The 24728-nt window shown below is 48.9% G+C and overlaps 1 protein-coding gene across 1 annotated transcript; it reads left to right on the forward strand.

Annotated features, from left to right (window-relative positions):
• The first annotated feature begins 3743 nt into the window (after positions 1 to 3743).
• On the forward strand, positions 3744 to 24132 carry E2F2 (E2F transcription factor 2). The gene is made up of 7 exons (XM_043995475.1): positions 3744 to 4376; positions 9975 to 10089; positions 16055 to 16274; positions 16886 to 17044; positions 17384 to 17498; positions 18353 to 18533; positions 21869 to 24132. The coding sequence occupies exons 1-7, from the start codon at positions 4086 to 4088 to the stop codon at positions 22111 to 22113; spliced, it is 1326 nt and encodes a 441-aa protein (XP_043851410.1). The 5' UTR covers positions 3744 to 4085; the 3' UTR covers positions 22114 to 24132.
• Positions 24133 to 24728: the final 596 nt, after the last annotated feature.

Below are 24728 nucleotides of genomic sequence, written 5' to 3' on the forward strand. Positions count from 1 at the left end.
GCAGCTAGGTGGCGCAGTGGATAGAGCACCGGCCCTGGAGTCAGGAGGATCTGAGTTCAAATCTGACCTCAGACACTTAACACTAACTAGCTGTGTGACCCTGGGCAAGTCACTTAACCCCAATTGCCTCACCAAAAAAAAAAAAAAGTCAAGGGTAGTTTCCAGTTATAGTTTTGCATAATTTACTGAAAGGAACAATGGTAAAGTGAACAAGCACATCCTTGAGATAGTTTAGTTCTATTCCTGGCCTCTTGGTGATCAAGCATGTCCCCAAAACCTAATCTGGTCATCAATCCTTAAAAGAGATCACTTTTATAACACTAATCCTTAATTATTTCAATACCAGGAAGGCCTTGGCAGGTACCTGATCAAGGAAGGCATCACCCACATGAAATGAAGGAAGCAGGGTGCGTTTTGCCAACTATTCTGTTGAGCAAGGTTTGGGCACTGCCATTAGTGTTCTTTTTCATTTTATTGTTCTTTCTGCTCACATTGTAATCATTGTGCACATTGATTTCTTGTATCTGCTGACTGTTTGTAAAATTCTTCCTGTGCTTCCCTAAATTCTTCATTTTCATCTTTTCTTACAATGCAATAATATTCTATTAGATCCACGTACTACAGTTTGTTTTGCCACCCCTGGGCTGATGGACACCTATTTTGCTTCTAACTCTTTGCTACCACAAAAATAGAACACCTGCAAAGACTTTGGTGTATATGAGATCTTTTTTTGCATCTGACCTTTTTTGGGTCTAGCCCTAACAGTTGTTTTGCTGGGTCAAAGAGTGTAGAGTTTTTTTAAGAGTAAAATTTAGGGGCAGCTAGGTGGCTCAGTGGATAGAGCACCAGTCCTGGATTCAGGAGGACCTGAGTTCAAATCCGACCTCAGACACTTAACACTTACTAGCTGTGTGACCCTGGGCAATCACTTAACCCCAATTGCCTGACTTAAAAAAAAAGAGTAAAATTTAAAAATAAATCTTATTGATATTTACATTTTCTAATGTATCTAATCCACACCCCTCTTAGAGAGTCATCTCATGACAGCAGCAGCAACAACAAAAAGACAGTTCATCAAAACTAACTAGGTAGGGGCAGCTAGGTGGCGCAGTGGATAAAGCACCGGCCCTGGATTCAGGAGTACCTGAGTTCAAATCCAGCCTAAGACACTTGACACTTACTAGCTGTGTGACCCTGGGCAAGTCACTTAACCTCCATTGCCCCACCAAAAACAAAAAACCAAAAACCCTAACTAGGTAGATTATGCTCTGGATTTGCTCTCCCAAAATGAGGCCTACTTGATCTTTTGGTCAGGATTCTAGCGGTATCCCCTCATTTTCTTCCCTAGAGTCATCCTTGTGAACACCCAATGCTTGTATTCCGCCTCACAGTGGGGAACACTAACATTTCATTTAACCACTTAACATCAACTAGCTTTTACAAAGAGATATTTACTTTGAAAATAAAACAGTAACAAAAGTACAATTATTTCTTGCCAATGCCCTGGGGGGCACATTCTCTCTTAGATCACCTAGGGAGAGTGGGCTCCCCTTTAGCACAAGTTTCCACATAGCCTGGATCCCACCAAGTCGTGTCTCACGAATTCCAGATGACCCCTTATCATGGATACCCCTGGGCTAGGTCTGGATGGTCATTCCTTGCTCCAGAGGGAGTGAAGCTAGACTGGGTGTGTGATGAAATCTCAGATTGTTTAGCTTTTCATTTCCCTTAGTATTTGTGATCTGGAGCAATCTTTCCTAAGTCTATTAATAGCTTTCAATTCTTTGAGAACCTGTTTGTTCATGTTCTTTGTGCATCTTCTGCAAAATGGATTTTAAATCTGACTTATTATATATTTATGTTAATTCTATATGTTGGATAAGCAATCTTTACCAGACATATTTGCGGCAGAGACTTTTTCCCTATCAAGTTTCCCTTCTTATCTTGGCTACATTGAGTGTGCAGAGCTTTCCAATTTTGTGTAACTGAAATAATCTATGTAATCCTTCCAGATCTCTCTCTTCTTTGGTTAAAAATTCTCCCTCTTGGGGGCAGCTAGGTGGATAAAGCACTAGCCCTGGATTTGGGAGGACCTGAGTTCAAATGTGGACTCCGACACTTGACACTTTCTAGCTGTGCGACCCTGGGCAAGTCAGTTAACCCATATTGCCCTGCCCCCCCAAATTCTCTCTCTGGCCAACTGAGGAAGGTACCTGATCTAGTTTTCTTTTAATTGCTAATGGTGTGAACTTTGATATTTAGGATGAATATTTATTTGAGTTCATTGTAGAATATGGTGTAAAGGTCACAGTGGAAAGAACATTGTCACTGGAGTCAGGGGACGTGAGTTCAATTTCTGCCTCTGATCCTTACTGATCTTACTGATCTAAGAGTGTGACCTTGGGCAGCTAAATGGTGCAGTAATTGAGTCAGGAAGTCAAGAAGAACTGAGTTCGAATTGAAACTCAGACACTTACTTTCTGTGTGACCTTGGCCAAGTCCCGTTTGCTTGTTTCCTCATCCCTAAAATGGGGATAATAATAACACCTACATCCCCAGGTTGTTGTGCCAAGCCCCTGTCACAGAATAGGCATTATGTAAATGTCACATTATTATTATTATTATTATTATACCTCTTTGGACTTCAGTGTCCCTATTTGTAAAGGACTGTGTTTGATTAGATGGCTTATCTATTTTTCTTTGTTGGTGAAAGGCTATTTCTGCTTTCCAGTTTCCTCAATAACTCTTGCCTCACAGGGTACTCTTCCTCAAATAAATTTATAGTCACTGGCTTATTGAACTTTGTGATTTATGATTTTTGCTCTTTCACTGTTCAGCTTTTCTATTTTAAATTTTTATTTATTTTACTTAATTTTTATATTTAACTATTTGCCAAACAGTTTTGATGATTCTGGCTTCCGAATATAGTTTTGCGCCATTCCTGCAGGGGCTTCATGAATGCTTGGGGACAGATTGACTTGACTTGGAATCAGTGCCTGCGGTCCGTTGGAGTAGCATGCCCCAATCGTCACCTCTAGAGGGCACTCCCCTCCTTAGAGGCCGCTGATTGGCTCCTCTAGGATGTCCCTGGGGAAGAGAAGGGGAACACTGATGCCTCTTCTTCTGCCTAGCATTAATTAGCCTGGGGTCCTTTGCAACCTCTTTAATGACAAACCATATCCAGCTCTCCTTAATTACTTACTATACGCTTTAACTTGTGGCAGGTATTGTCGATAGAAAAACAAAACAAACACAGCCGTAAAATGTGGATAATCACACTCCTACTACCTTTAAAGCTTTTTGTCTCTGGATACAGCCATTTAAAAAACTGGGAGGGAAGAAAAAGAAACTTGCACCGGTGACCCGGCGAGGAAGGCAAAGATGCCCTCCCCCTCCTACATCATGCCCGAGCTCCATCCTGCCTCATTCTAGTTTCTTCCGTCACTTCCTTGGGAACCAAATGTCCCCAAACTATTGGTCTGCGTCTTTCTAGGACCAACAAATACTGCCCTGAATGAAGAAGCACAGATCCTCGCTAACTAGGGGACTACGGATGCGGCCCCTTTAAGGGAAGAACCCACAGCTTGCAATTTACTCAAGGCAGAATGTATCCTTTCCGGCGGGCGGAGCCTATGTATGTTGCCTCGACCAATCCGAGGGCGTTATTTTCCGCGGGAGATCCGAATTTCGCGGCACGCAGTTTGGCGCTAAAAAAAAAAGGGAGGAAAAAAAGGAGCCCCAGACCGAGAAAAAAACGGAGGGATCACTGGGGCAAGTGGAGCGCGGTCGGAAACTAATCCGGGCCTATCTCGGCGGAGCGAGCCCCGCAGCCCCCAGGCACCCGGCAGGGGCCTCCGCCCCTTGGGGTCCTGGAGTTAAGCAAGGTTTCGCCCGCGGGGCTGCCTGGAGGAGGTGACGCGGGCCCCTCCTACCCTCCCCGCCCTCCTGCGGCTTGCGGCTGCCTTACCGGCTCGGACCCGAGCCGGCCATGCCCATCGCATCCTAGCCCCCACCGGCTTCCCTGGGCCCAGCCTTGTGCTCTCCTCCTTTATCCCCAAAAGCTCCGGATCGTCACCCCAGAACCGATGTTGAGGATCCCCAAAGGGTTCTCCCCGGCCCCGGGGGGCTCCGCCCCGGCAGGACCCCAGAAGCCTCCCCAGCCGCTGCAGATCAAGAAGGCCCTGCCGGTGGTGAGCCCAGTGTGGACGCCCGACGTGCGCAGCCCGCAGGGGGGCCCAGTCCCGGCCAGCCACTTCACGCCGTTGTACCCCCCGATGGTGGCCGCCGTCGCCCCTGCCGCCCCGGGCAGCTGCCTGGACGCCACCCCGCAGGGGCCCGAGATCCGCGCCGGCCGCGCTTCCGCCGGCCGGCTGCCGGTAATGCCCGGGGACCCCTCTCCCGTTCTTTCCTCTCTTCCTCCCTTTATCCTTGGTTTCTCATCTTGCAGCGGGAAAAGCACTGGGCCTTTGGCGGGTCTGAGTTCCCAGGCCTTTTCTCATTTTACAAGGTCGAGGTTCAATCTGTACAAGGAGAGGGGGGCCCCTGGGGAGGGTCGTGGATAATAGGATTTAACTGAACCTGTCGTTTCCCAGGACAAGGAAACGAGGGACACATACCCCTGTTTTGCAGGGCGGATTGTAGTTTTCAAAGCGTCCTGTCTCGTTAGCTCACGCCCCTGTACAGATAGAGAAACTGAGGCTACGAGCCGGGATAGGGGCTGGGCCATAGTCACAAGTGTCGGGCTGCATCCCCAGACCTAGACCTAGCACTTTGTATTCGAACATCCGAGATTTCATTGTAGGGTGCATCTCTCCCAGAATCACTTTGATTTCCCTTGTCTCTTTCCCCGGCCTCCAGGGACTTCTGGGCCCCAATCGCAGAGAGATGCTGCAGCTGTGAGACAGGGCACACTATGTCCCCTTCTCGTTCTGGGTGGGGGGAGGGTGATTCTGGGTGGGAGGAGAGGTCATGGGCTCGAAGGCTAGTTGGTCACTTTCAGCTGTAACATACATACCAACGTACACACACACACTCACTCATTAACTCTTGACCTAGAATGGAGAGATTAAGGGAAGGGGTAGATGCTCACATGTTTTTTCTAGGGTGGAATCCCAGTCTTGTCCCACCCCCAGATGCCACAGGGGACACTTCACCCCCTGCTTCCTTATTTTAAAAGGGTGTGACCTGGAGATTTTCCAGACCAAACCATCGGGTGTGTCCTGAGCTGAATTTTTGCCAATGGACTCCTTATATTCTGCCTGGGACCTTAGATTTAAAGACACCCATTGGGAAGGGCTGGTTCTAGTGAAATAGTCTATCATCTTATACTTCCTTAAAAAACAAAATAGCCTTTAGAGGCTGGCTTTGAGCTCTTTCCCTCCACAGCATAGCTGCTAGCCTTGGTGAACCAAAGGTCACCTGAAGCCTTTGATGAAGCTACAAGGAACAGAGGGTTTCAACAATAGTAATTCAAATCAACCAGCCTTTGTTAAGGCACCTCTTAGGATCCTAGGACAAAAGTGAGAACATAGATCCTGACCTCAGGGAGCTTACATTTTAATTGGGATAGGAACGGGCCCTGTGATTTCTCAGTTTAGGGAACGTGTAACTACAAACGGAATCTGGCACCTCCTCTCCAGTTTAGTGGTTTAAGGCTTTATCTTGGGTCCCACAGCTGGGATGTATTCGAGTTAGGACCCTACTCTTCCTTGCTCAGAGGCCAGCTCTCTCTCCACGATAATAACATACAGGGCTACCAAAGATTGTCCCTGCCCCCATCTCCCTTAGTCTTCTTGACAACCCTAAGAAGAGGTTCCTTTAAGGATGCCCATCTTACAGGTGGGACAAAAGAAGCCCCAAGTGTTTAAATGACTCATCTAGAATTCTACAATTATATAGGGGGGTTTTGAGGTTTCAGGCAAACCTGACTTCAAAGGCTGGATGGATCTCTTTTCATGACACCCCAGCCGCTTCTGGGTTCTTTCTTCAGTGCCCCTTCCATCATCCTTCCCTTCTCTTCTCCCGGGTGCCCGGGGCCTTTATGCGGCTCCTTACCCTCACCCCTGGCCTGTTTGGAGACTCCTGCCCACGCCTGAGTTCCCGGAGAGGTGTAGCTTTATTTTTTACCTGGGATCTGAATCTATTCTAGTGGTCATTCCCTAAGGGTCAGGTCTGCTCCTTAACACCAAGGTGCTAATGGATGCTTAATGAAATTATCCAAACCATGAATATGTATGACGAGTGTTTTAAATTCAACACATCTGTGATTGGGAATAACCAGGTCATAGAATATGGAAACAGGTGGGAGCCTCAGGAGCTAAGGGTGTCGCTGCTGGAAAAGGGCCTTGGGGTGGACTGGTTGGGTCCCCTAAGGCCCAAGTGAGAACGTGCTGGGTAGAATTAAGCAGAAGCCACAGCAGATCGGGGCACCTGAGGCCAGACCTGACCCTGCAGTTTGCCACCTGCAGGAACTTTGGGCCAGCCACTTTAACCAAAGGGCTCTGGTTTCTTCCATCGGGAAAACGGGGCTTGAATGAGACCTTGGGTAGGGCCAGCTAACTTTAGTATAGTGGGTTAAAGGGTGTAAAAAGCGCCTCAAGATGGCTCCCTTAGTTTGCGCTCAGTCAAATGATCGAACTTGGGCCAAAAACCAGAACTGGAGGCTCGCCTTTAACTGTCTATGAACCTTTTTGTGAATCAAAACTTCTGTAATGCAAATGACCGGCCCTCTTTTATCAGTTGGGGATGTGAAAGCCCTTTGGGGCCTCCGAAGGCCTATATCCCTGGAAGTGGTGCAGCTGCAGGGGGCTGGGCCTGGGCAGCTGGGCTTTACTGAGATATGGGGGAGGGGGGGTGGAAGGGCGGGGGATGGTGTCACTTTGATGGTGTGAGGAGGGGGGAAAGGGATAGGGAGGGATGAGTGGGTAACTAAGGGCAGTGTGGAATGGGTTTGTCCATTTCTGCTCCCAGCTGGTTTCTTCAGACTCACCTGGGGCTTCTAGAGCTGAGAGCTCTATTCAGAGGTAGTGAGGGAGAAATGTACCTTTGCCTCCTGTATGTTATAGGCGGGGTCTTCTGGGTCTAGGGCCATAGAGCATTGCAGAGGCCTTGTTCCTGGGGAGCCAGATGAGCTAGAACTAGTGTCAGGAATGAAAGGGCCCCTAGAACACAGAAGGTCAGAGCTGGGAGGGCCCTTAGAACAGGGAATGTCAGGGCTTGAGGGGGCCCTTAGAACACAGGATGTCAGGACTGGGAGTGACCTTAAAACACAGACTGTCAGAACTGGGAAGGACATTAAAGATGTAATTAGTCTGGGATTTCTTTTAACCTGGGGTCCATGGATAGATTTTTAAGGGAGGATTAGTGTCTGTGAAATTGTTTTCTATTTTTAAACATGTCTTTTAAAGACTGCATTTTAATAGAATTTGCCTCCCCTTTTAATGCTATGGGGTTTTATTCACTTAAAAAAATCATTTGGGGCAGCTAGATGGCGCAGTGGATAGAGCACCGGCCCTGGAGTCAGGAGTACCTGAGTTCAAATCCCACCTCAGACACTTAATACTTATTTGCTGTGTGACCCTGGGCAAGTCACTTAACCCCAATTGCCTCACCCCCCAAAAAAAAATCATTCACAGAAGGGGTTCTTAGGCTTCATCAGCCTGCCCTAGGGAATTCATGACCCCCCCCCAAAAAAAAGAGAAAAATCCCTGATCTTGTCCAATCTTCATCCCAGATGCTAGAAGGCTAAGAAAGGTTGTACAGGTTGGTCCAAGACCCTCTCTTTGACGATGCTGTGGAATTAGATAACTTTCCACTGCCCCATTTTGAAGATGAGAAAACTGAGACCTGGAGAAGGTCGAAGACATTACCCTGATCACTCACCCACTTAGTGCTAGAACAAGGGATAAGACCCAGCTCTCTTAACCCAAAAGGGCTGGGCCTTTGCCTTCCCCGCCTTCATCACTGCTTCCTCCTCTTATCCTTGGACTTTCTTCTCTCTCTCTCTCTCTCTCTCTCTCTCTCTCTCTCTCTCTCTCTCTCTCTCTCTCTCTCTCTCTCTCTCTCTCTCTGCCTTCCCTCCTCTCTTGATTTCCTTTTTCTTTTCCTTTTTAAAAATTCTATTCGTTCTTCCTTGAGTATCCTCGAGTTGACATCCTTTTGGCTGACCCAGAGCACTGGGAATGTGCAGCTAGATAGGAATTAGATGCTTTTCTATTGTGAGAGGGCAAAGGGATCTTGGAGACAGAAGTGTGAGGCCCTGCTCTAGCCACCTGACTGTCACTCCCACCCTCTAAGCCCCAGCTTCCTTATCTGTAAAGTGGGCATAATATTTGCACCCCTTCCTTTGTCCGGTTGTTGCAAGGCCTTGTAGTGCTGAATAGATGGGATGGGGTAGGTTGGTTTGAGTTTAGCCATGTGGACTGTTTTCCTGTATCTTAAGAGTCTTTTGGGGGGCATGTAGAGGTTTAAATTACTTGCACAGGATCACCCAAGCCAGGTGCAGAGGCTGGGGGGGGGCAGACCGAACCCCCCCACCTTCCTATGTGCTCCATGTTGTTGTTTGTTACTTATTATTTATCCTCACCCTAAAACCCAGGCGCCCCATCCCGCCACAAGCAGGAGACTCCCCCTCACTCCCTGTGATTGGCTGTGGTTTCTGGGCCCCGGGGCTGGGCCCAGCAGAGCAGATGTGGCTGTGGTCTGATTTCCCCAGCAGGTGTTTCCCAAGCCTAGGGAGGATGGGTGGAGAAAGGAAACTGGGGTAGGGGATTGCTTGTCCTAAAGGCCAGGGTCGATGGATGGGGGGAGAGACTGACCCTCAGGGATGCCTTTAGCGTTCTAGGGTCTCATGACATTCGATTGGGAGCCACAGCCCCGACCTCTGGGGAGCTCTGGGTGCCCGGTTCCTCTGGGTGGGGCCTTGTGTTCTGAGAAGGTGGCAGCATGCCAGGAAGCCCTGCTAAAGGAGAGGGGCTGGGGGGAGGGGAAGCTTTACCATGATAAGGACCAGCTGGGAGGCTGTTCTCCAGCCCCGCCCTGCCCCGCCCTGCCCCACCCTGCCCTACTGGCCTCTGGAGATAGGCAATGGGCCCAGTAGGTGCCGACCTGAACATCCCATAAACAATTATAAACCCGATGCTTCCCCCTCCTCCCCGCCCCAGCCCTCGCAGGGGGTACAAAGATAAATAACAGCCCTGGACCTGACCTTAAGGAAATTGCAGTTCAGACACAAGTAACAGATGGTTCAAAGTCGGGGGTGGGGGGGGGACCCTGGGGTACATAATACTGTGGCCGCCCCTTGAGGTAGGCAGTGGGGGATGAACCGATCCCAGCCCCCTATCTGCTGTGTGACCTCAGGCCAGTCACTCGCCAGCTCTGTGTAATGGAAGAGATGATTTTAAAGCTTCAGTCCAACATCTGATTTGGTTGAACATTGGGTGATTAAGTGGTTGTTATGAGAGCCTTCTCCACTCATCTCCCACCCCACCCCTGAGCTTGAATCTTTTTTTTTTTTTTTAGTGAGGAAATTGGGGTTAAGTGACTTGCCCAGGGTCACACAGCTAGTAAGTGTCAAGTGTCTGAGGCTGGATTTGAACTCAGGTACTCCTGATTCCAGGGCCGGTGCTCTATCCACTGCGCCACCTAGCTGCCCCTCTGAGCTTGAACCTTTCCCCACTGGCTTCTCTCCTGTGGAACAGGAGCCAAAGTCAGGGACTCCTTAGATTGAGTCAGGGATCCTGGGCCAGCTCCGATCCAGGTCAAAATCCCCTCTGGGGATTTTGGTCCATTTGGTCAAGGCTCACCCTTTGGAGTCCCTGGAAGTTCCCTACTAGCCACAGCTTCTGAGGCACAGACAGGGAAACTTGAGGCACTGGTATGGCTTCAGTGCCCTGGCACCAGGAAAGTGGGCGTGGGGACTGGGAGGGGCTGGTGCTGTTTCTATATTCTATCCATGCTCCTTTTTTGCTTTTTAGGGCTTCAAGGCCAAGAGAAAATTGGATCTGGAGGGGATGGGACGGCAGGGACTCTCTGAGTTCCGGACACCCAAGGGGAAATGCAGCGGAGGAGACGGCCTCCCGAGTCCCAAGAGTGAGTGCTCTGGAGTACAACAGGAAGGGATGGGCCAGGGGACCCGTGGCCGGCAGAACAAAATGTACAATTGAGCATATCTTTGCTAAATTTCTGCTTTGTGCCTAGCTCATTTCTGGGCATGGGCATGCAAAGGTGCAAAAACCATGAGGGTCACAGTTGAGCTGGGGAGACAAAACAGAACAGAATGTCAGGGCTGGAAGGGCCCTTAGAACAGAGAATGTCAGAGCTGGGAGAGCCCTTAGAACCCAGAATGTCAGAGCTTGGTGGGGCCTTATAACTCAGAATGTCAGAAGTGGAAAGGACCTTAGAATCCAGAAGGTCAGAGCTGGGAGAAACCTTAGAACCCATTGCCTTGGACATTCCATGGTGCCCTAGAGGTGACCTTGACTCCTTAAAATGCTGGCAATTCCCATTAAGCCAAAAGGAAAGGCTTCTGGTTTGGGCCCAGTGAGAGACTACTTTGAGACCAACAACATCTGTCCTCCGAGCACTAAGTGAGCGAAGGGCTCATTATCCATGTTGGATGCCAGGGCATCATTTTCTTTGGCTACTGCAAGTCTCCAGCATCAGCTAAGGTGCAGAGAGATTCTGCATGTTGTGGGATAGAATATTGCCCATGAAGGAACACCTGGGTTCTGATCTTTCCTAGCTCTATGCCCATAGACAAGTCACTCAGCTTCTCTCAGCCTCAGTTTCTTCATCTGAAAAACAGATTACCTGTGCTATCTTCCTCACAAGGTACTGGTGAGGAAAGTGTTTTACAAATGAAGTGCTATATAGATGGGAATTATTATTACTCACACTGACAAGTCACCAGTCCTTGACGTGCTGAAGCACAAGAGACTTACTCTGAGCTCCTTCTGGTTTTTGTTTCTTTAAAAAAGTCCCACAATCCATCTTTCATTCTACATACTCCCAGATCCCATAATTCTGAGTTCCCAAGAATTGGCTGGCTATGGGTCAGTCATTGAGTGGATTCACTGAGTCCGAAGGAAGCCATTCACAGCAGGCTTTCCCCTGAGATTTTGTGTGGTATCGTGGAAAGAGTGGTGGGAATCCAGTCAAAAGCCCAGCCTGTATGATTTGGACAAGTCTCTTCAATTCAGTCTCCATTAACCTATCAAAAAATGGGCATGACGGGGCAGCTAGATGGCACAGTGGATAGAGCACTGGCCCTGAAGTCAGGAGTACCTGAGTTCAAATCCGGCCTCAGACACTTGACACTTACTAGCTGTGTGACCCTGGGCAAGTCACTTAACCCCAACTGCCTCACTTAAAAAAAAAAAAAATGGGCATGACAGGGGCAGCTAGGTGATGAAGTGGATAAAGCACCGGCCCTGGATTCAGGAGTACCTGAGTTCAAATCTGATCTCAGACACTTGACACTTACTAGCTGTGTGACCCTGGGCAAGTCACTTAACCCCCATTACCCCGCAAAAAACAAACAAAATGGGCATGACACCGGGCATACAAAGAACTTGGCTACAAAAGAAAAAAAAACCTAATGAGCCACAGTCTTCCGGTTTTAGTCTTGGGTCTTCTAGGAACAATTTTATTCATTTTAACATTAAATCTGCTTTTAGCTTGGAGAGATGTTCCCAACTGGTATAGTCCTTTGTGCCCTCTGATATGACTCTCTGTTCTAAAATAGTTTACATTTATAGGAATCTTCAACCAGGAGAGGCTATCTTAAAATACAGGCTGGGTTACTGGAGTCCCTATTCCAGTCCTCCTGTGCCACTCCTCTTGCTCCTGGGGTTAAACAAAGGTGCCTTTTTTCCACCAATACCTTAATCCTTTCTCTATGAAGGGGGACGGGGCCTAGTACCTGTCCCTACAGATAGAGATATGAATGGGGACTGGAGTTACTCTTGTCTTACTGTATCAGAGTTAACTGTCTTTAGGGTTTTAGACTGTCTTAAGGTATCAGATATTGGACCCGAGTTACACTGTCTTCAGCTAGCATCCTTTTTTTTCCCATAAAAGTATTTTATAATTTTCCAGTTACATGTAGAGATAGTTTGCAACATTTGTTTTTTTATAAGATTTTCTAGTTTCAATTTTTCTCCCTCCCCCCTCCCCAAGACAGCTAGCAATTCGAAATAGGTTATATATGTACAATCACATTAAACATATTTCTACATTAGTCATGCTATGCAAGAAGAATCAGAGCAAAAAGGAAAAACCTCAAAAAAGAAAAACAAGAAAAAATAGAGAGAGTATGGGTCAATCTGCATCTAGATTCCATAGTTCTTTTTTTTTCTGGATTTGGAGAGCATTTTTCATCATAAGTCCTTTGGAACTATCTTGGACCATTGTATTGCTGAGAAGAGTCAAGGCCATCACAGTTGATCAACACACAATGTTGTTAATACTGTGTACAATGTTTTTCTGGTTCTGTTCACTTCACTCAGCATCAGTTCCTGTAAGTCCTTCCAGGTTTCTCTGAAATCTGCCCGCTCATCGTTTCTTTTCTTTTTTTGGGGGGAGGGGGCGCAGGGCAATGAGGGTTAAGTGACTTGCCCAGGGTCACACAGCTAGTAAGTGTCAAGTGTCCGAGTCCGGATTTGAACTCCGGTCCTCCTGAATCCAGGGCCAGTGCTTATTGTTTCTTACAGAATAATAGTATTCCATTAAATTCATATACCACAACTTGTTCAGCCATTCCCCAATTGATGGGCATCCCCTCAATTTCCAATTCCTTGCCACCACAAAAATAGCGATTATAAATATTTTTGTACATGTGGGTCCTTTTCCCTTTTTTATGATCTCTGGGAAAAAGACCTAGTAGCAGTATTGCACTTCAGCTGTCATCCTTAATCCATTCCCCTACAAAAAACCTTTTGTCAAGCTGTTGACAACTTTTCCAAGGGACTTTCCCCTGGAATCCGGAAAGGACTTTGGAGAAAAATAGCAGTAGTGGCTAGCATTTATATAGGTCTGTGAAGCAATTCACATTTTTTAACTCACCTGATCCCCACAACAACCCTGAGGGGTAGGTATGATTGACTATCCCCATTTTACAGATGAAGAAACTGAGGCTGAGAGAGGTTTACTGACTTGCCCAGAATCACATAGCTAAAGAGTGAGGCAAGACTGGAACTCTTTTCAGTTTTATTAAAAAAGGAGATTTTGGGGGGACAGCTAGATGGCGCAGTGGTTAAAGTGCTGGCCCTGGATTCAGGAGTACCTGAGTTCAAATCTGGCCTCAGACACTTGACACTTACTAGCTGTGTGACCCTGGGCAAGTCACTTAACCCCCATTGCCCCGAACCCCCCCCCCAAAAAAAAAACCCAAAAACCAACAACAAAAAAAAAGGAGATTTAAAAATATGCACACTCAGAATCAAAGAAGGGACCATCTGGTCTAACCCAGATAGTCTCCCCATAAAAATCTTTTGTGTAATGTATCATACGAATGGCCATTCAGCCTTAGCTTAGAGACACCGCCAGCTCCCCAGGCGTCTCGTTCCACTTTTGGATTGTTGGGAAGCCTTTCCTGACATTGACTAGATGTCTACTTCTCCCGACACGCCCAGTCCCTTGTGCTGTTCTTCCTCAGGTGACACGGCCTCCCAGTTCCTCACCATCCTGGGTGACCTCCTGGATACTCTCCAGCTTATCAGTGCCTAAACAGTGGTGCCCAGACCTGGACGCCGGCCAGAGCCCGCTGGTTGGTCTGTCTCCCTGGCTCCAATCTCTCCCAGACACTCTAAGCCAATCCTCCTCTCAGATGCCATTCATCTTCCTAAAATGACGGTCTGACCATGTCACCTCCCTCCTCCTGTTAAATGAATTCTGCCAGCTCCCTATTACCTTCATCTTCTCTCTGGCTTTGCAAGCCCTTCGAAGCCTGGCCCCCCTTCTAACCTTCCCGGTCTTCCCATCTTATTCCCCTCCTTGAATTTTTCCATCCTGTAATGCAGGCGTCATTGCTGTCTCTTAAGACACTCCCATCTCCAGACACGGCATTTCCCCTGCTACTTGCCTGGAATGCCCTTCCCTCAAGTCCTCCCTGAAATTAACCTCCTAGAAGAAGCTTTTTCCTGATCCCCCTTGGGGCCTGTGCCTTCCTTTTGTTATTATCTCTGTTTTATTCTGTATATATCCTGTTTGTGCTTGGTTGATAATAACCAGCACTTATCTTTACAAATATATCATTTGATCCACACAACAACCCTGGGAAGAGGTAGGTGCTGTTATTATCCCCATTTATGGATGAGGAAACTGAGGCTGAGAGGGGTTAAAGTGACTTAGCCAGCTGGTAAATATGTGAGGCCCATCTTGAATGCAGGTCTTCCTGACTGCAGGCTCAGTGGCTGCTTAGTTGTTTGCATGTTGTCACCCCTGTTGGTCTATTAAATTCCTGGAAAGCCAGGGACCGTTTGTTTTTCATTTCTTTATATCCTCAGTCCTTGGAAAGCTAAGTGGCACAGTGGATAGAGCACCTGGGGCCTGGAGTCAGGAAGATTCCTCTTCCTGAGTTAAAATCTGACCTCAAACACTTATTGTCTGTGTGACCCTGGACAAGTCACTTCACCCTGTTTGACTCAGTTTCCTCATCTGTAAAATGAGCTGGAGAAGGAAATGGTGAAGCTCTCCACTATCTCTGCCAAGAAAGCCCCAGATGGAGTCATGCTTGAACAACAACAATACGTAGTCCCAGTCCTTGGAAGAGTGCCTGGCACATAGTAGATACTTAATAAGTGCTGTTTTAAAAAAAAATTTTAATTAAAAAAAAAATGCTGTTCATTTGATACCATCCAGAAGAACTCTGAAAGAGTCTGACACCATCACCTTCTAGACACTAGACCTTTAGTAATGCAGCACTGAATCATAGCTAAGCTTGGGTCCCACTAGAACCTCCAGATCTTTTTCTGAACAACCATGGTCTAATTGTGACTCCCCCATCCTATACTTTTGGGGGGGGCAATGAGGGTTAAGTGACTTGCCCAGGGTCACACAGCTAGTAAGTGTCAAGTGTCTGAGGCTGGATTTGAACTCAGGTCCTCCTGAACCCAGGGTCAGTGCTTTATCCACTGCGCCACCTAGCTGCCCCCCCCATCCTGTACTTTTGAAGTTGATTTGTAGGAACCATATTTCTTTCTCTGTAAACTAGGAGTCATACTTAAGACAGTTTACCCTAAAGGGTTATTGTGAGGCAAGCATTTTGTAAAACTTAAAGTGCTATAGAAATGGTGGTTAGAATAAGTGATGTAAAGTGACATCTTAGATACTTAATCAATGCTTGTTGATTGGTTGTTTGCAAGTGAGATCAGTCAGTTAGTAAATACCTATTAAAGCACCTACTGTTTGCCAGGCACTAAATGCTAAGTCCTAGGGATAAAGTGAAAGGCAGAAGCCAGACCCTGCCCTGGAGAAGCTCCCAGTCTGCTGGGGACAAATATGGACAAACAAGCTACAGACAGGAGAATTAAGGAAAGTGGGAAAGAAGCAAGAGGTCAGAAGAACCAGTAAAACAATATCTACGTTGTCTATAAAATGACTACAACAATGCAAATGAAAAGAACAAAAAGCAAATGAGATCAAGCCAGGTCTCTTCCTTTCTTTGCAGACGTGGAAGGAGATTGAATGTGGAACATTGAATCTATTCGTTTTACTGACTTTTTTTTTCTTGTTTATTCTTTGTTATAAGGGATAGTCTTTTGGGGGGCATATATTTGGAGGCAAAGAGGATACAATATCTAGAAAGGAGTAAGCATTTTTAAAGCACCTACTATGTGCCAAGTACTGTGCTAAGCACTTTACAATTATCTCCTTTGCTGTTATTAGTCACCATTTTAGAGATGAGGAAACTGAGGCAGGCAGAGATGAAGTGATTTGTCCAGTCACACAGCTAGGAAGTGGCTGGGTGGGAGTTTAATAACATTTTTTAAAAGAAAAGAAATGAGAACTATGGTTCTCTAAGCTGGGTCTTTGCATCCTGTTCTCTCTCCATCAGCCCCCAAGTCCCCGGGTGAGAAAACAAGATATGACACGTCCCTGGGGCTGCTCACCAAAAAGTTCATTTACCTGCTGAGCGAGTCAGAGGATGGTGTCCTGGACCTGAATTGGGCTGCTGAGGTGTTGGAAGTCCAGAAACGGCGTATCTATGACATCACCAATGTGCTGGAGGGCATCCAGCTCATCCGGAAGAAGGCCAAGAATAACATCCAATGGGTGTAAGTGGGAGGGAGGCCTGGGGAGAGTAGAAGGGAACCCCCCCTCCCCAGGAGGAGGAGGAGGAGGAGGAGGAGAAAGATGAAACTGTCCTGGTTCAGGTGGAGGTGGGGAGGACCTGGCCTGAAGGCTGGGAACCCAGGCCTCCCAGGGGCTGAGCTGGGGGTGGGAGGCCTGGATCCTGAAGGGTGAACCCGTGGAATCCCAGCCCCTTTATTAGGGTGGAGGAAGGGGCTATCCATATGTTCCCCTCTGTGGGCCTTCACAATAGGCTGCCCCAGCTCCCATTCCTAGAAGCCAGGTTCAGACGACTCCCTCTAGAGCTTTCCTGAGATGTTTGACTCCTTGGGGACAGGTCCTGTTTCATTCTTTGACTTTGCATTCCCCAGCACCTGAACGGTGCCTGACCCCTGGAAGGGACTTAACACTTGTCGATTGAGGCAATGAAGCAATTTTTGCCCTCGTTTTGTTCAAATGTGAAGCGTGCAAGTCTGGATTGGGCCACACTCAGTGTCTGGCCCCAGCTCTGACGCCCCCACCCTCCAGTGTCCAGGCCCACTGATCCCGGGGCCAAGGAGTTAAGAGTGAGGGTGTGGGGCCTCTCTATTCCCAGAGGCAGGGGAATGTTTGAAGACCCAGCTGGGCCTGGGAAGCAGCAGAGTCTGGGGCAAGAGTTGAAGGAACTGAGCAACACCGAAAGAACCTTGGACCAGCTGATTCAGAATTGCACCTTGGACCTGAAGACCCTAACAGAGGATGAGACCAACCAGAGATATCCTTCTTTTGAGGAGGGGGCCTGGGATGGGGCGGGGGCAGGAAAATGGGGACTCCTCCTGGGAGTGAGATTGAGCTCACCCAAGGAGAAGGTCCGGAGGCCACTAGAATTCCAGTAGATGGAGGTTACCAGAAGAGAAGGCACTGTAGGCCGAGGAATGTTGTGAGCAAGAGTGTGTGGGTGGGAAAGTGCATGTGGTGCTGAGGGGACAGTAACTGCATCAGGTGTGCTGAAATGAAGGGTCTTCTCAGGGAGTAATAGGGAAGGGGCCTTGAAAACCAGACTAAGGAGTTTGAACCTGACAATGCCCATTTCCCTTGACTCTCTGGCTTCCACGTTGGCTTATGTAACCTACCAGGACATCCGGGCTATTGGGAATTTCAAGGATCAGACAGTGATTGCTGTCAAGGCCCCTCCTGAGACTCGCCTGGAAGTCCCGGACCTGAGGGAGGTATGGGGCAATTGTACTGCTCTAGGAGAAGTGCAGGATTTAGGAAGCTTTGCCCACCAGGGAATGAATCATCCAAGGTACCAGCCAGGCTCCCTGGGCATCCATATGCATTGTGGCCAGCAGCAGGCCCGGGACCTCTCATGGAGCCCGATAGAATCTAAGGAGTGTCAGAGATGAAGCAGGCCTTAGAGCTTAGAGCATGGAATGTCAGAGCTGGGAGGACCCTTAGAACCCAGGATGTCAGAGCTAGGAGGGACCTCAGAACTCAGGATGTCAGAGCTGGGAGGGCCTTAGAACAGAGAATGAACACAATGTTTAGAGCTAGAAGGGTCTTTTTAGAAATACCCTAATTCAGCATGACAAAATAGTTAAGAGTGGGAGACTTAGAACAGGAAGGCCTGGGTTCCAGTTCTACATCATACTTTCTAGCTACGACCTGCAGCAAGTGCTTAACCTCTGTCTGCCTCAGTTTCCTCATCTGTAAAAGGGATGATAGCCCCTACTTCATCTGTTGTTGTGAGAATCAAAGGAGACGTAGTCTTCAAGGCACGGTAACGTTAAAGTCCCACAGAAATGTGAGCTCTTGTAAAAGAAGGACTCACTTAGTGGCTGCACAAGCAGCTAATGACAGGCTAGAATCTGCTGACTTCCAGCCCACTGTGCTTCCTGTGCTGCCAAATATGAGCGTACTATGCGTGTGCACGTGCGTGTGTGTGTGTGTGTGTGTGTGTGTGTGTGTGTGTGTGTGTGCTCACACGCATAGTGGGTCCTGGAGAAGCAGGCATGTGCCCTCACCCAGCTCCCCAGCTTCCTACACACCAACAAACCATGTCTCTCCTTCTCTCGTCTCCCAGGAGAACCTGCAGATTTATCTGAAGAGCACCAATGGACCCATTGAGGTATACCTGTGCCCGGAGGAGAGTCGAGAGGCAGGCAGCTCCTCCCAGGAGGCCCCCGCCTCTGGCCACGGGCCCTTCACTGGCCTGCCTGGCAGCCCCGGAAGCTCTTGTGGCCTGGATCTCATCGCACCCCCAGGTAGGTGCTGGGCCAGGACTGTGGCCTCTTTCCTCTCATTCTGGGAGGAGAGGAGGACACAAGTCCAACCCCCTACCCTGGGATGCCAGTCCCTGGAAGCTCCCCCAAAAGACTGTCTTTCTTTTACTGTGATGATAATCGTCCAGGAGGTTTCATTGATGATATACTTAGTGTAGGACATTGCTAGTTCCAGGTGAGCAAGAGGGGATGTGGAGCTTAGCCTGAGAATAATCACTAAATCACAGGAAGGAAGGCTTGAACACGAAGGGCCCTTAGGACATGGAATGTCAGAGCTGGGAGGGGCCTTAGAAGACAGGATGTCAGAGCTAGGAGGGCCCTTAGAACCTGGGATGTCAGAGCTGGGAGGGCCCTTAGAACACAGGAGGTCAGAGCTGGGAGGGGCCTTGGAACCTGGGATGTCAGAACTGGGAGGCCCCTCAGAACACAGGAGGTCAGAGCTGGGAGGGCCCTTAGAACACAGGAGGTCAGAGCTGGGAGGGGCCTTGGAACCTGGGATGTTAGAACTGGGAGGGCCCTTAGAACACAGGATTTAAGAGCTGGAAATGGTCTTAGAACAGTAACTGTCAGAGCTGGGAGGGCCCTTAGCACCCAGAAGGTCAGAGTCTCCTGTGCTCCCTCCTCATGTTACAGAGCAGAACAGACAGTCTGAGAGTGAGTGATTTGCCCGAGATCATGCAGCTCCTTAGTGACAGAGGCAGTTCTTGGACCCTAGCCCAGTGGTCCTTGTACCCAAACTGCCTCTTCTGTACATGTAATGATAGCTGGTACTGCCTGCTTCATTGAATGAGCACTGTGTGCATGGCACACATAGTAATAATAACATTGGGAATCTCTCTAGGGCTTTAAAGTTTACAAAGTGCTTTACTATCTCATTTGATCCTTACAACAGTCCTGGGAGGGAGGCATTATTATTGTCCCCATTTCAAAGATGAGGAAACTGAGGCTGAAAGTGGCTTACGCGTCTTGCTCAGGATCACACAGGCAGCCAGGAAGTATCTGAGCCTAGACTTGAGCTCGGGTCTGTCCCAGTCCATCTTTCACTATGACACCCCCTACCTGTACCCTCCCATAGAAGAAGCTCTATGGAAGCATCAAGGTAGGAGTGACAGGTGGTCAGGAAAGACTTCCCGGAGGAGGTGGAGTTTGATTTTAACCTTGAAAACCTTTGAATGTTTCCCAGCTTCCTCCTCCCATGGGCTTTTGGTGCTGAGGCCTAGAAAGTGGATGGATTTTCCATCTCTACCCCAGAGAGGAGGGTAGGGGCTGTGTCTTCTGTCTACCTACAACCCCCTTCTCCCCACAGATATTCACCCCTCCAGATAAGACTAGGAAATAAACCCCAGGCCCCAGGCCTTGATGCTGGGCTGATAAGATCAGTACTTGAGTCTGACTTGATGGCCCCTAATGGGCTTTTCCATCCATTATCTCATTAGCTCCTCAAAACCCATTCCTCAGGTGGAAGGTAGAGTCAGAATGATTATCTCATGTTTAAGATGAAGAGACCAAGGTTCTCATAGGCAGCATAAAAGTGAAAACTAGGGGGAAACAGGGAAACTAGTTTCCACATCTGATACCTTTTACCCCACACCCCCATCAAGACGCAAAAGTGACACGTGGAAGGTACGTCCCCATCTCTCTGCTTAATTCCTCTGACCTCCAGCCCAGTTACAGTTTTTTTGGCCTAGGCCCAGGCCCCACCCTGCTCTCTCTCCCTCCTCTTCCTCCTGTACTTTAGCCAGGTTTGGGGTGCAGCCTTTATCTACTGGGCTCCCTGTTAGAAGGAGCCCTCTTGAGTTTGGGCAGGAGGATGATGCTAGCAAGACCCATAGCCAACAATGAGAGATGGCTTGAGTGAGTACCAAGCCCACTCAGAGCACTTCCAGGCAAGCCAAGCTGATGGAGAGATGAAGATAGAGGAGAAGCCCCGTGGGATGTGTCCCGAGGAGCCCCAGCAAAGCCCCACCTCCCCACATCCTTCTTTCTTGAATGCCTGCCACAGTGCCTGACATTCCACCATTAGAAAACCATTCCTTTGAGGAGTAAAGCTATTTTTGGTCTTCTAGAATCCCCTAATAGAATGGTCCAACCTTTTTTTTTTTTTTTTAAGTGAGGCAATTGGGGTTAAGTGACTTGCCCAGGGTCACACAGCTAGTAAGTGTTAAGTGTCTGAGGCCGGATTTGAACTCAGGTCCTCCTGACTCCAGGGCCGGTGCTCTATCCACTGCGCCACCTAGCTGCCCCATGGTCCAACCTTAAACCTTTATTAGCCTGTGACTTAAGGAGGATTTGCTTAATCTTCTAGGAGTGGAGGGGAGCCCACCAGGAGAAGCCTCAGTCTTTCTCCTAAAAGAAGACCATTAGGCAACCTTGAGATGTTCTGTCTTAGTGGAGGGAGGGGGAGGGGGGGAGTATTTTTTGGAGGGTGGGGCATCCTTTCCCCAAATTCCCTTCATTCATTCGCATAGAGTGAGGCTATGTGGCACAGTATAGAGAGAACTTTGGGGGATCTCCCCCTTCTATCAGAAGCTCTACCTGCTGTGTCATATCAGGCAAGTGTGACATCAGCAGCTAGGTGGCACCACAGTGTGCATAGCATCAAGAAAGACCTCTGATGCTCACCAGAGCTGTGACCTTGGACAAGTCACTTACCTTGTCTTCCTTAGTTTTGTCACCCATAAAATGGAGATAATCATAGCATCTGCTTCCCACAGTGGTGAGGATCAAGTGAGATCCTATTTCTAGAGCACTTAACCCAGAGCCTGCCTCATAGTAGGCACTTTAAAAAATGCTTATTAACAGCCCTTCCCTAGGAAAGTCACTCTGTCCTTGCCAGGCCTTAACTTAATAAATGCTCTTTGCTGGGTTGACTTTTCCCTCTGTGTAACCGAGGGGGTAGATCACCTAATCTCAGAGCTAGAAGGGGCTACTGAGGCCATCTGAGTGTGACCTGTACATGAACAAGAACTCCCCCAGTGACAGGGAGCTCACCACCTGTTGAGGTTTGGATTAAGTTGTACTAGAGGTCCCTGATGTGGGAAGGTCACTGCTTTTGTAATTATCTGTGAGATTTGGAGCAAGTCGCTTTAACCTCTCCAGGCCTCAGTTTCCTTATTTGTAAAATACAGGAGCTAGGCTAGTTAGTCTCTGGGGTCCCTTGCAGTTCTAGAGTCCAGGGATCTCTCCCTGTGAGGTCCCTACTAGACCTGGAATTCAAGGATCTTACCACTCAGCCTGCCTAGAGGGGCGCCATTCCCTGAGGGATAAGGAAGGCCCTGTGTGGGGTGGGAGTGCCGTTAACAGATCTCTCTCCTTAGCCGTAGCTCCAAAGTCCCAGCCGTCCCCAGCCCTGCTGGAGGTGAATGAAGGCTTCCTGGACCTGCCCCACCCTCTCCTGCAGCAGACAGAGGACCAGCTCCTGTCCTCGTCCCTGAGCGGTTCTCCTCTGGTCAACTTCTCCCCGCCCCTGGACGAGGAGGACTACTTATGGGGCCTGGATGGTGGGGAGGGGGTCAGCGACCTCTTTGAATCCTACGACCTGGGAGATCTACTGAGGAACTAAGCAGCCTCAGCTCTCCACCCCTTCATCCGCACTGGGCACTCAGAGCAGCAGTCATGGACCTGGGGAGGTTGGATGTTGGGGTCAGGGGAGTGTCCTCCCCCTTAGGCCCTCTCTAGCTCCCTAGTGCCCTCTGGTTTTCTTCCCTCCCTCATGGAGTCAGACTCCAGTAAAGTTGGGGTGGCAGCTGTTTGTGGGATGGGGTAGGGGTGTTTGGGGATTGATGGGATGGGATGGGGTAGGGGTGGCAGGCTGTGGATCACCTCCCTTCCATGTCCTGCCCTGTTTGAGGCTGACCCAGGGTAGGAACTGCCCTTCTTCCTTCTGATCCCCATCCCTGATCATTTCCCAGGTAACACTTCTCTCTGGCTCACACGTGGAGCTGAGGGGCTTGTTCTTGGTGGGAACCCAGTCCTCAGAGGGGTTTAGACCCAAGTTAATGGTGCTTTGGTGTGCCTTGATGCACTTAGTCATTGTTGTATTTATTTGGGGTTTTCAGGTTTTAATTGCTTCAATGTTTTGCCCAGATTCCCTGGGGTTGGTTCAGCATGGAAACCATTTGTTTCCCTGGTTTTTTGTTTTGTTGTTGTTTTTTAAAGGAAGACATCCTTTCCCCTGATCTGGCCAGTCTGATCTTCTTGGATAGCTCTGTAATGATTGGAATGATGCCACCTGCTGGAGAGTTACTGTAGGAAAGCTCCACCATGAGGAGAAGGCATCTGAGGGCAAGCCATGTGGTTAGTTCCTTGGCGTCAGGAAGTGATGTTTGCTCGTGGGTACTGTCTGTCAAAGCTACCAGCCAATCAACTTGAGGAGCCTTCCATTTCTGGGAGGAGAACACGAAGTAGGAAACAGGTGCCAGCTGAGGGCTTATTTGCTCTTTGGGCCACAAGATGCCAAGGAACTTGACCACATGGCTTGCCCTCAGACACCTTCTCCTCATGGCAGAGCTTTCCTACAGTAACTCTCCAGCGGGTGGCGTCACTCCAATCATTACAGCTCTAACACCTTCCGCTCTATTGGGGGAGGCTGTGTGTATGTGTGTGTGTGTGTGTGTGTGTGTGTGTGTGTGTTTCTGTGTGTGTCTGTCTCTGTCCATGGGAGGAGCCTGGCAGAACATTGGCCAACCCACCTATGCCAGTGACCCTCCATCCAGCTCCTTCCCCTCCCCATTCTAGGCTGGCCAGGACCCCCTAGGCAGCTGAAGGATCTTGGTTTCCTTGATAGATGGGCCTGCCTGATTTCCAGGGCCTGGTGAGGGTTGTTCTATGCCATGGAAAGATGCCATTGCTGCAGCCCCACCCAGTCCCAGGCTCCAAGGCCAGGAGACCCTCCCTCTCTGTCTTGCCACTGACTGCCCAGGCCCCTGGTTTATGTAGCCTGTGATGTGATTGACAGGAAGGGAACTGGTATTCCTTCCCAAAAGGCACTTGGGAGTGGTGGGAGATGGGTACAGGATGCCCACCTAGTCCGAAGGTCCCAACTTACTGGGACTGGTTAGAGCGCATCCCTTCATTCCTTACTTAGGAGCCATCTCTTCCCCTCCCCTCACATCCCCCCCTCCCAGCCTCCATCCCCATCCTTTGATCTGATCCTTTCTGACATAATAGCACTACCAGGAGAGGAAAGGAGGAGCTGGTCCCACCCAGTGGGAGGCCCCAGTCCACTCCACTTCCCCCCACAGCCATTTTGTGAGAAACTGCTCACATCCTCAGCTTAGTTCCACTGGCCCTGTCATTCCCCCTGGGGGGATGGGAGGAATGCTGACATTTGGCGCCCTTTGGTGACTGTCCCTGACCCAGTCCCCTGGGGCTCTGAGACAACTCTCCCTTCCCATCACCCTCCATTAGGGATGAGGGGCCGCCAGCTGCTTTGGTCCTTTTGTGTTTGCCTGCAAAGAGGTGGTTTAGGGATGGCGGAGTTGGGGTGGACCCAAGCCCTCTCGGCACTGGGCTGGGAAGCACTTTTTATTTTTTTAAGTTGAAACTGATGGCATTAAATTGGTTTGCGATGTGAACTCAACAGGGTTGGTCCTGTGTGTGTTTTCTTGGCACCGTTAGCACCAGGGATGGATGGGTTCTACTGACAGGCTGGAGATGGAGATGTTACACATTTGAAGCCTGGCTCAGGCACGCCCCATTTGGTAGCATCTGGGAACAGATGTGCCCTGCAGATGTTCAGGGGGAGATGAGGGCTGAGGCTGCTATTCTTTCACCCGACTTGGTTCGTCACGAAAACAGCCCCATATTGGGGGAAGGAAAGGCTGAGGTCAGTCAGGCGCCCCCTCTGGACACTGGAGTATTCCTTCATTAAGGAGTCAGAGCCAACCCAGCATTCCCTATGTCCTGTCCAACAATTCCCAGGACCTCTGGTTGTCTAGGTTGGAAGCCCGAAGTGACCTCTTTTGATATAAGCAGCATTCAGAGACCCTCTTGACTTCTTGAGTTGTCGGGTGAATTGGGCTTGGCAGAAAGCTTTGCCACACCAAGGCCATCTTCCCAGAATTACAGGGGGGAGAAAGGACATCCCACCCACACTGTCTTCCTATATATATATATATATATATATATGTATGTATATGTGTGTATATATATATGTATGTATGCATGTATATGTGT

Source organism: Dromiciops gliroides, chromosome 3 (assembly GCF_019393635.1).
Source record: "Dromiciops gliroides isolate mDroGli1 chromosome 3, mDroGli1.pri, whole genome shotgun sequence".
In the NCBI taxonomy this organism is placed as follows: domain Eukaryota; kingdom Metazoa; phylum Chordata; class Mammalia; order Microbiotheria; family Microbiotheriidae; genus Dromiciops; species Dromiciops gliroides.

What these genes read in the sequence shown, in the direction of transcription:
- E2F2 (XM_043995475.1), top strand. Translation starts at nt 4,086, where the DNA reads ATGTTGAGGATCCCCAAAGGGTTCTCCCCGGCCCCGGGGGGCTCCGCC. An exon ending in CTTCCGCCGGCCGGCTGCCG is followed by an intron (nt 4,377 to 9,974) that starts GTAATGCCCGGG and finishes TTTGCTTTTTAG; the next exon opens with GGCTTCAAGGCCAAGAGAAA. An exon ending in AAGAATAACATCCAATGGGT is followed by an intron (nt 16,275 to 16,885) that starts GTAAGTGGGAGG and finishes CTCTATTCCCAG; the next exon opens with AGGCAGGGGAATGTTTGAAG.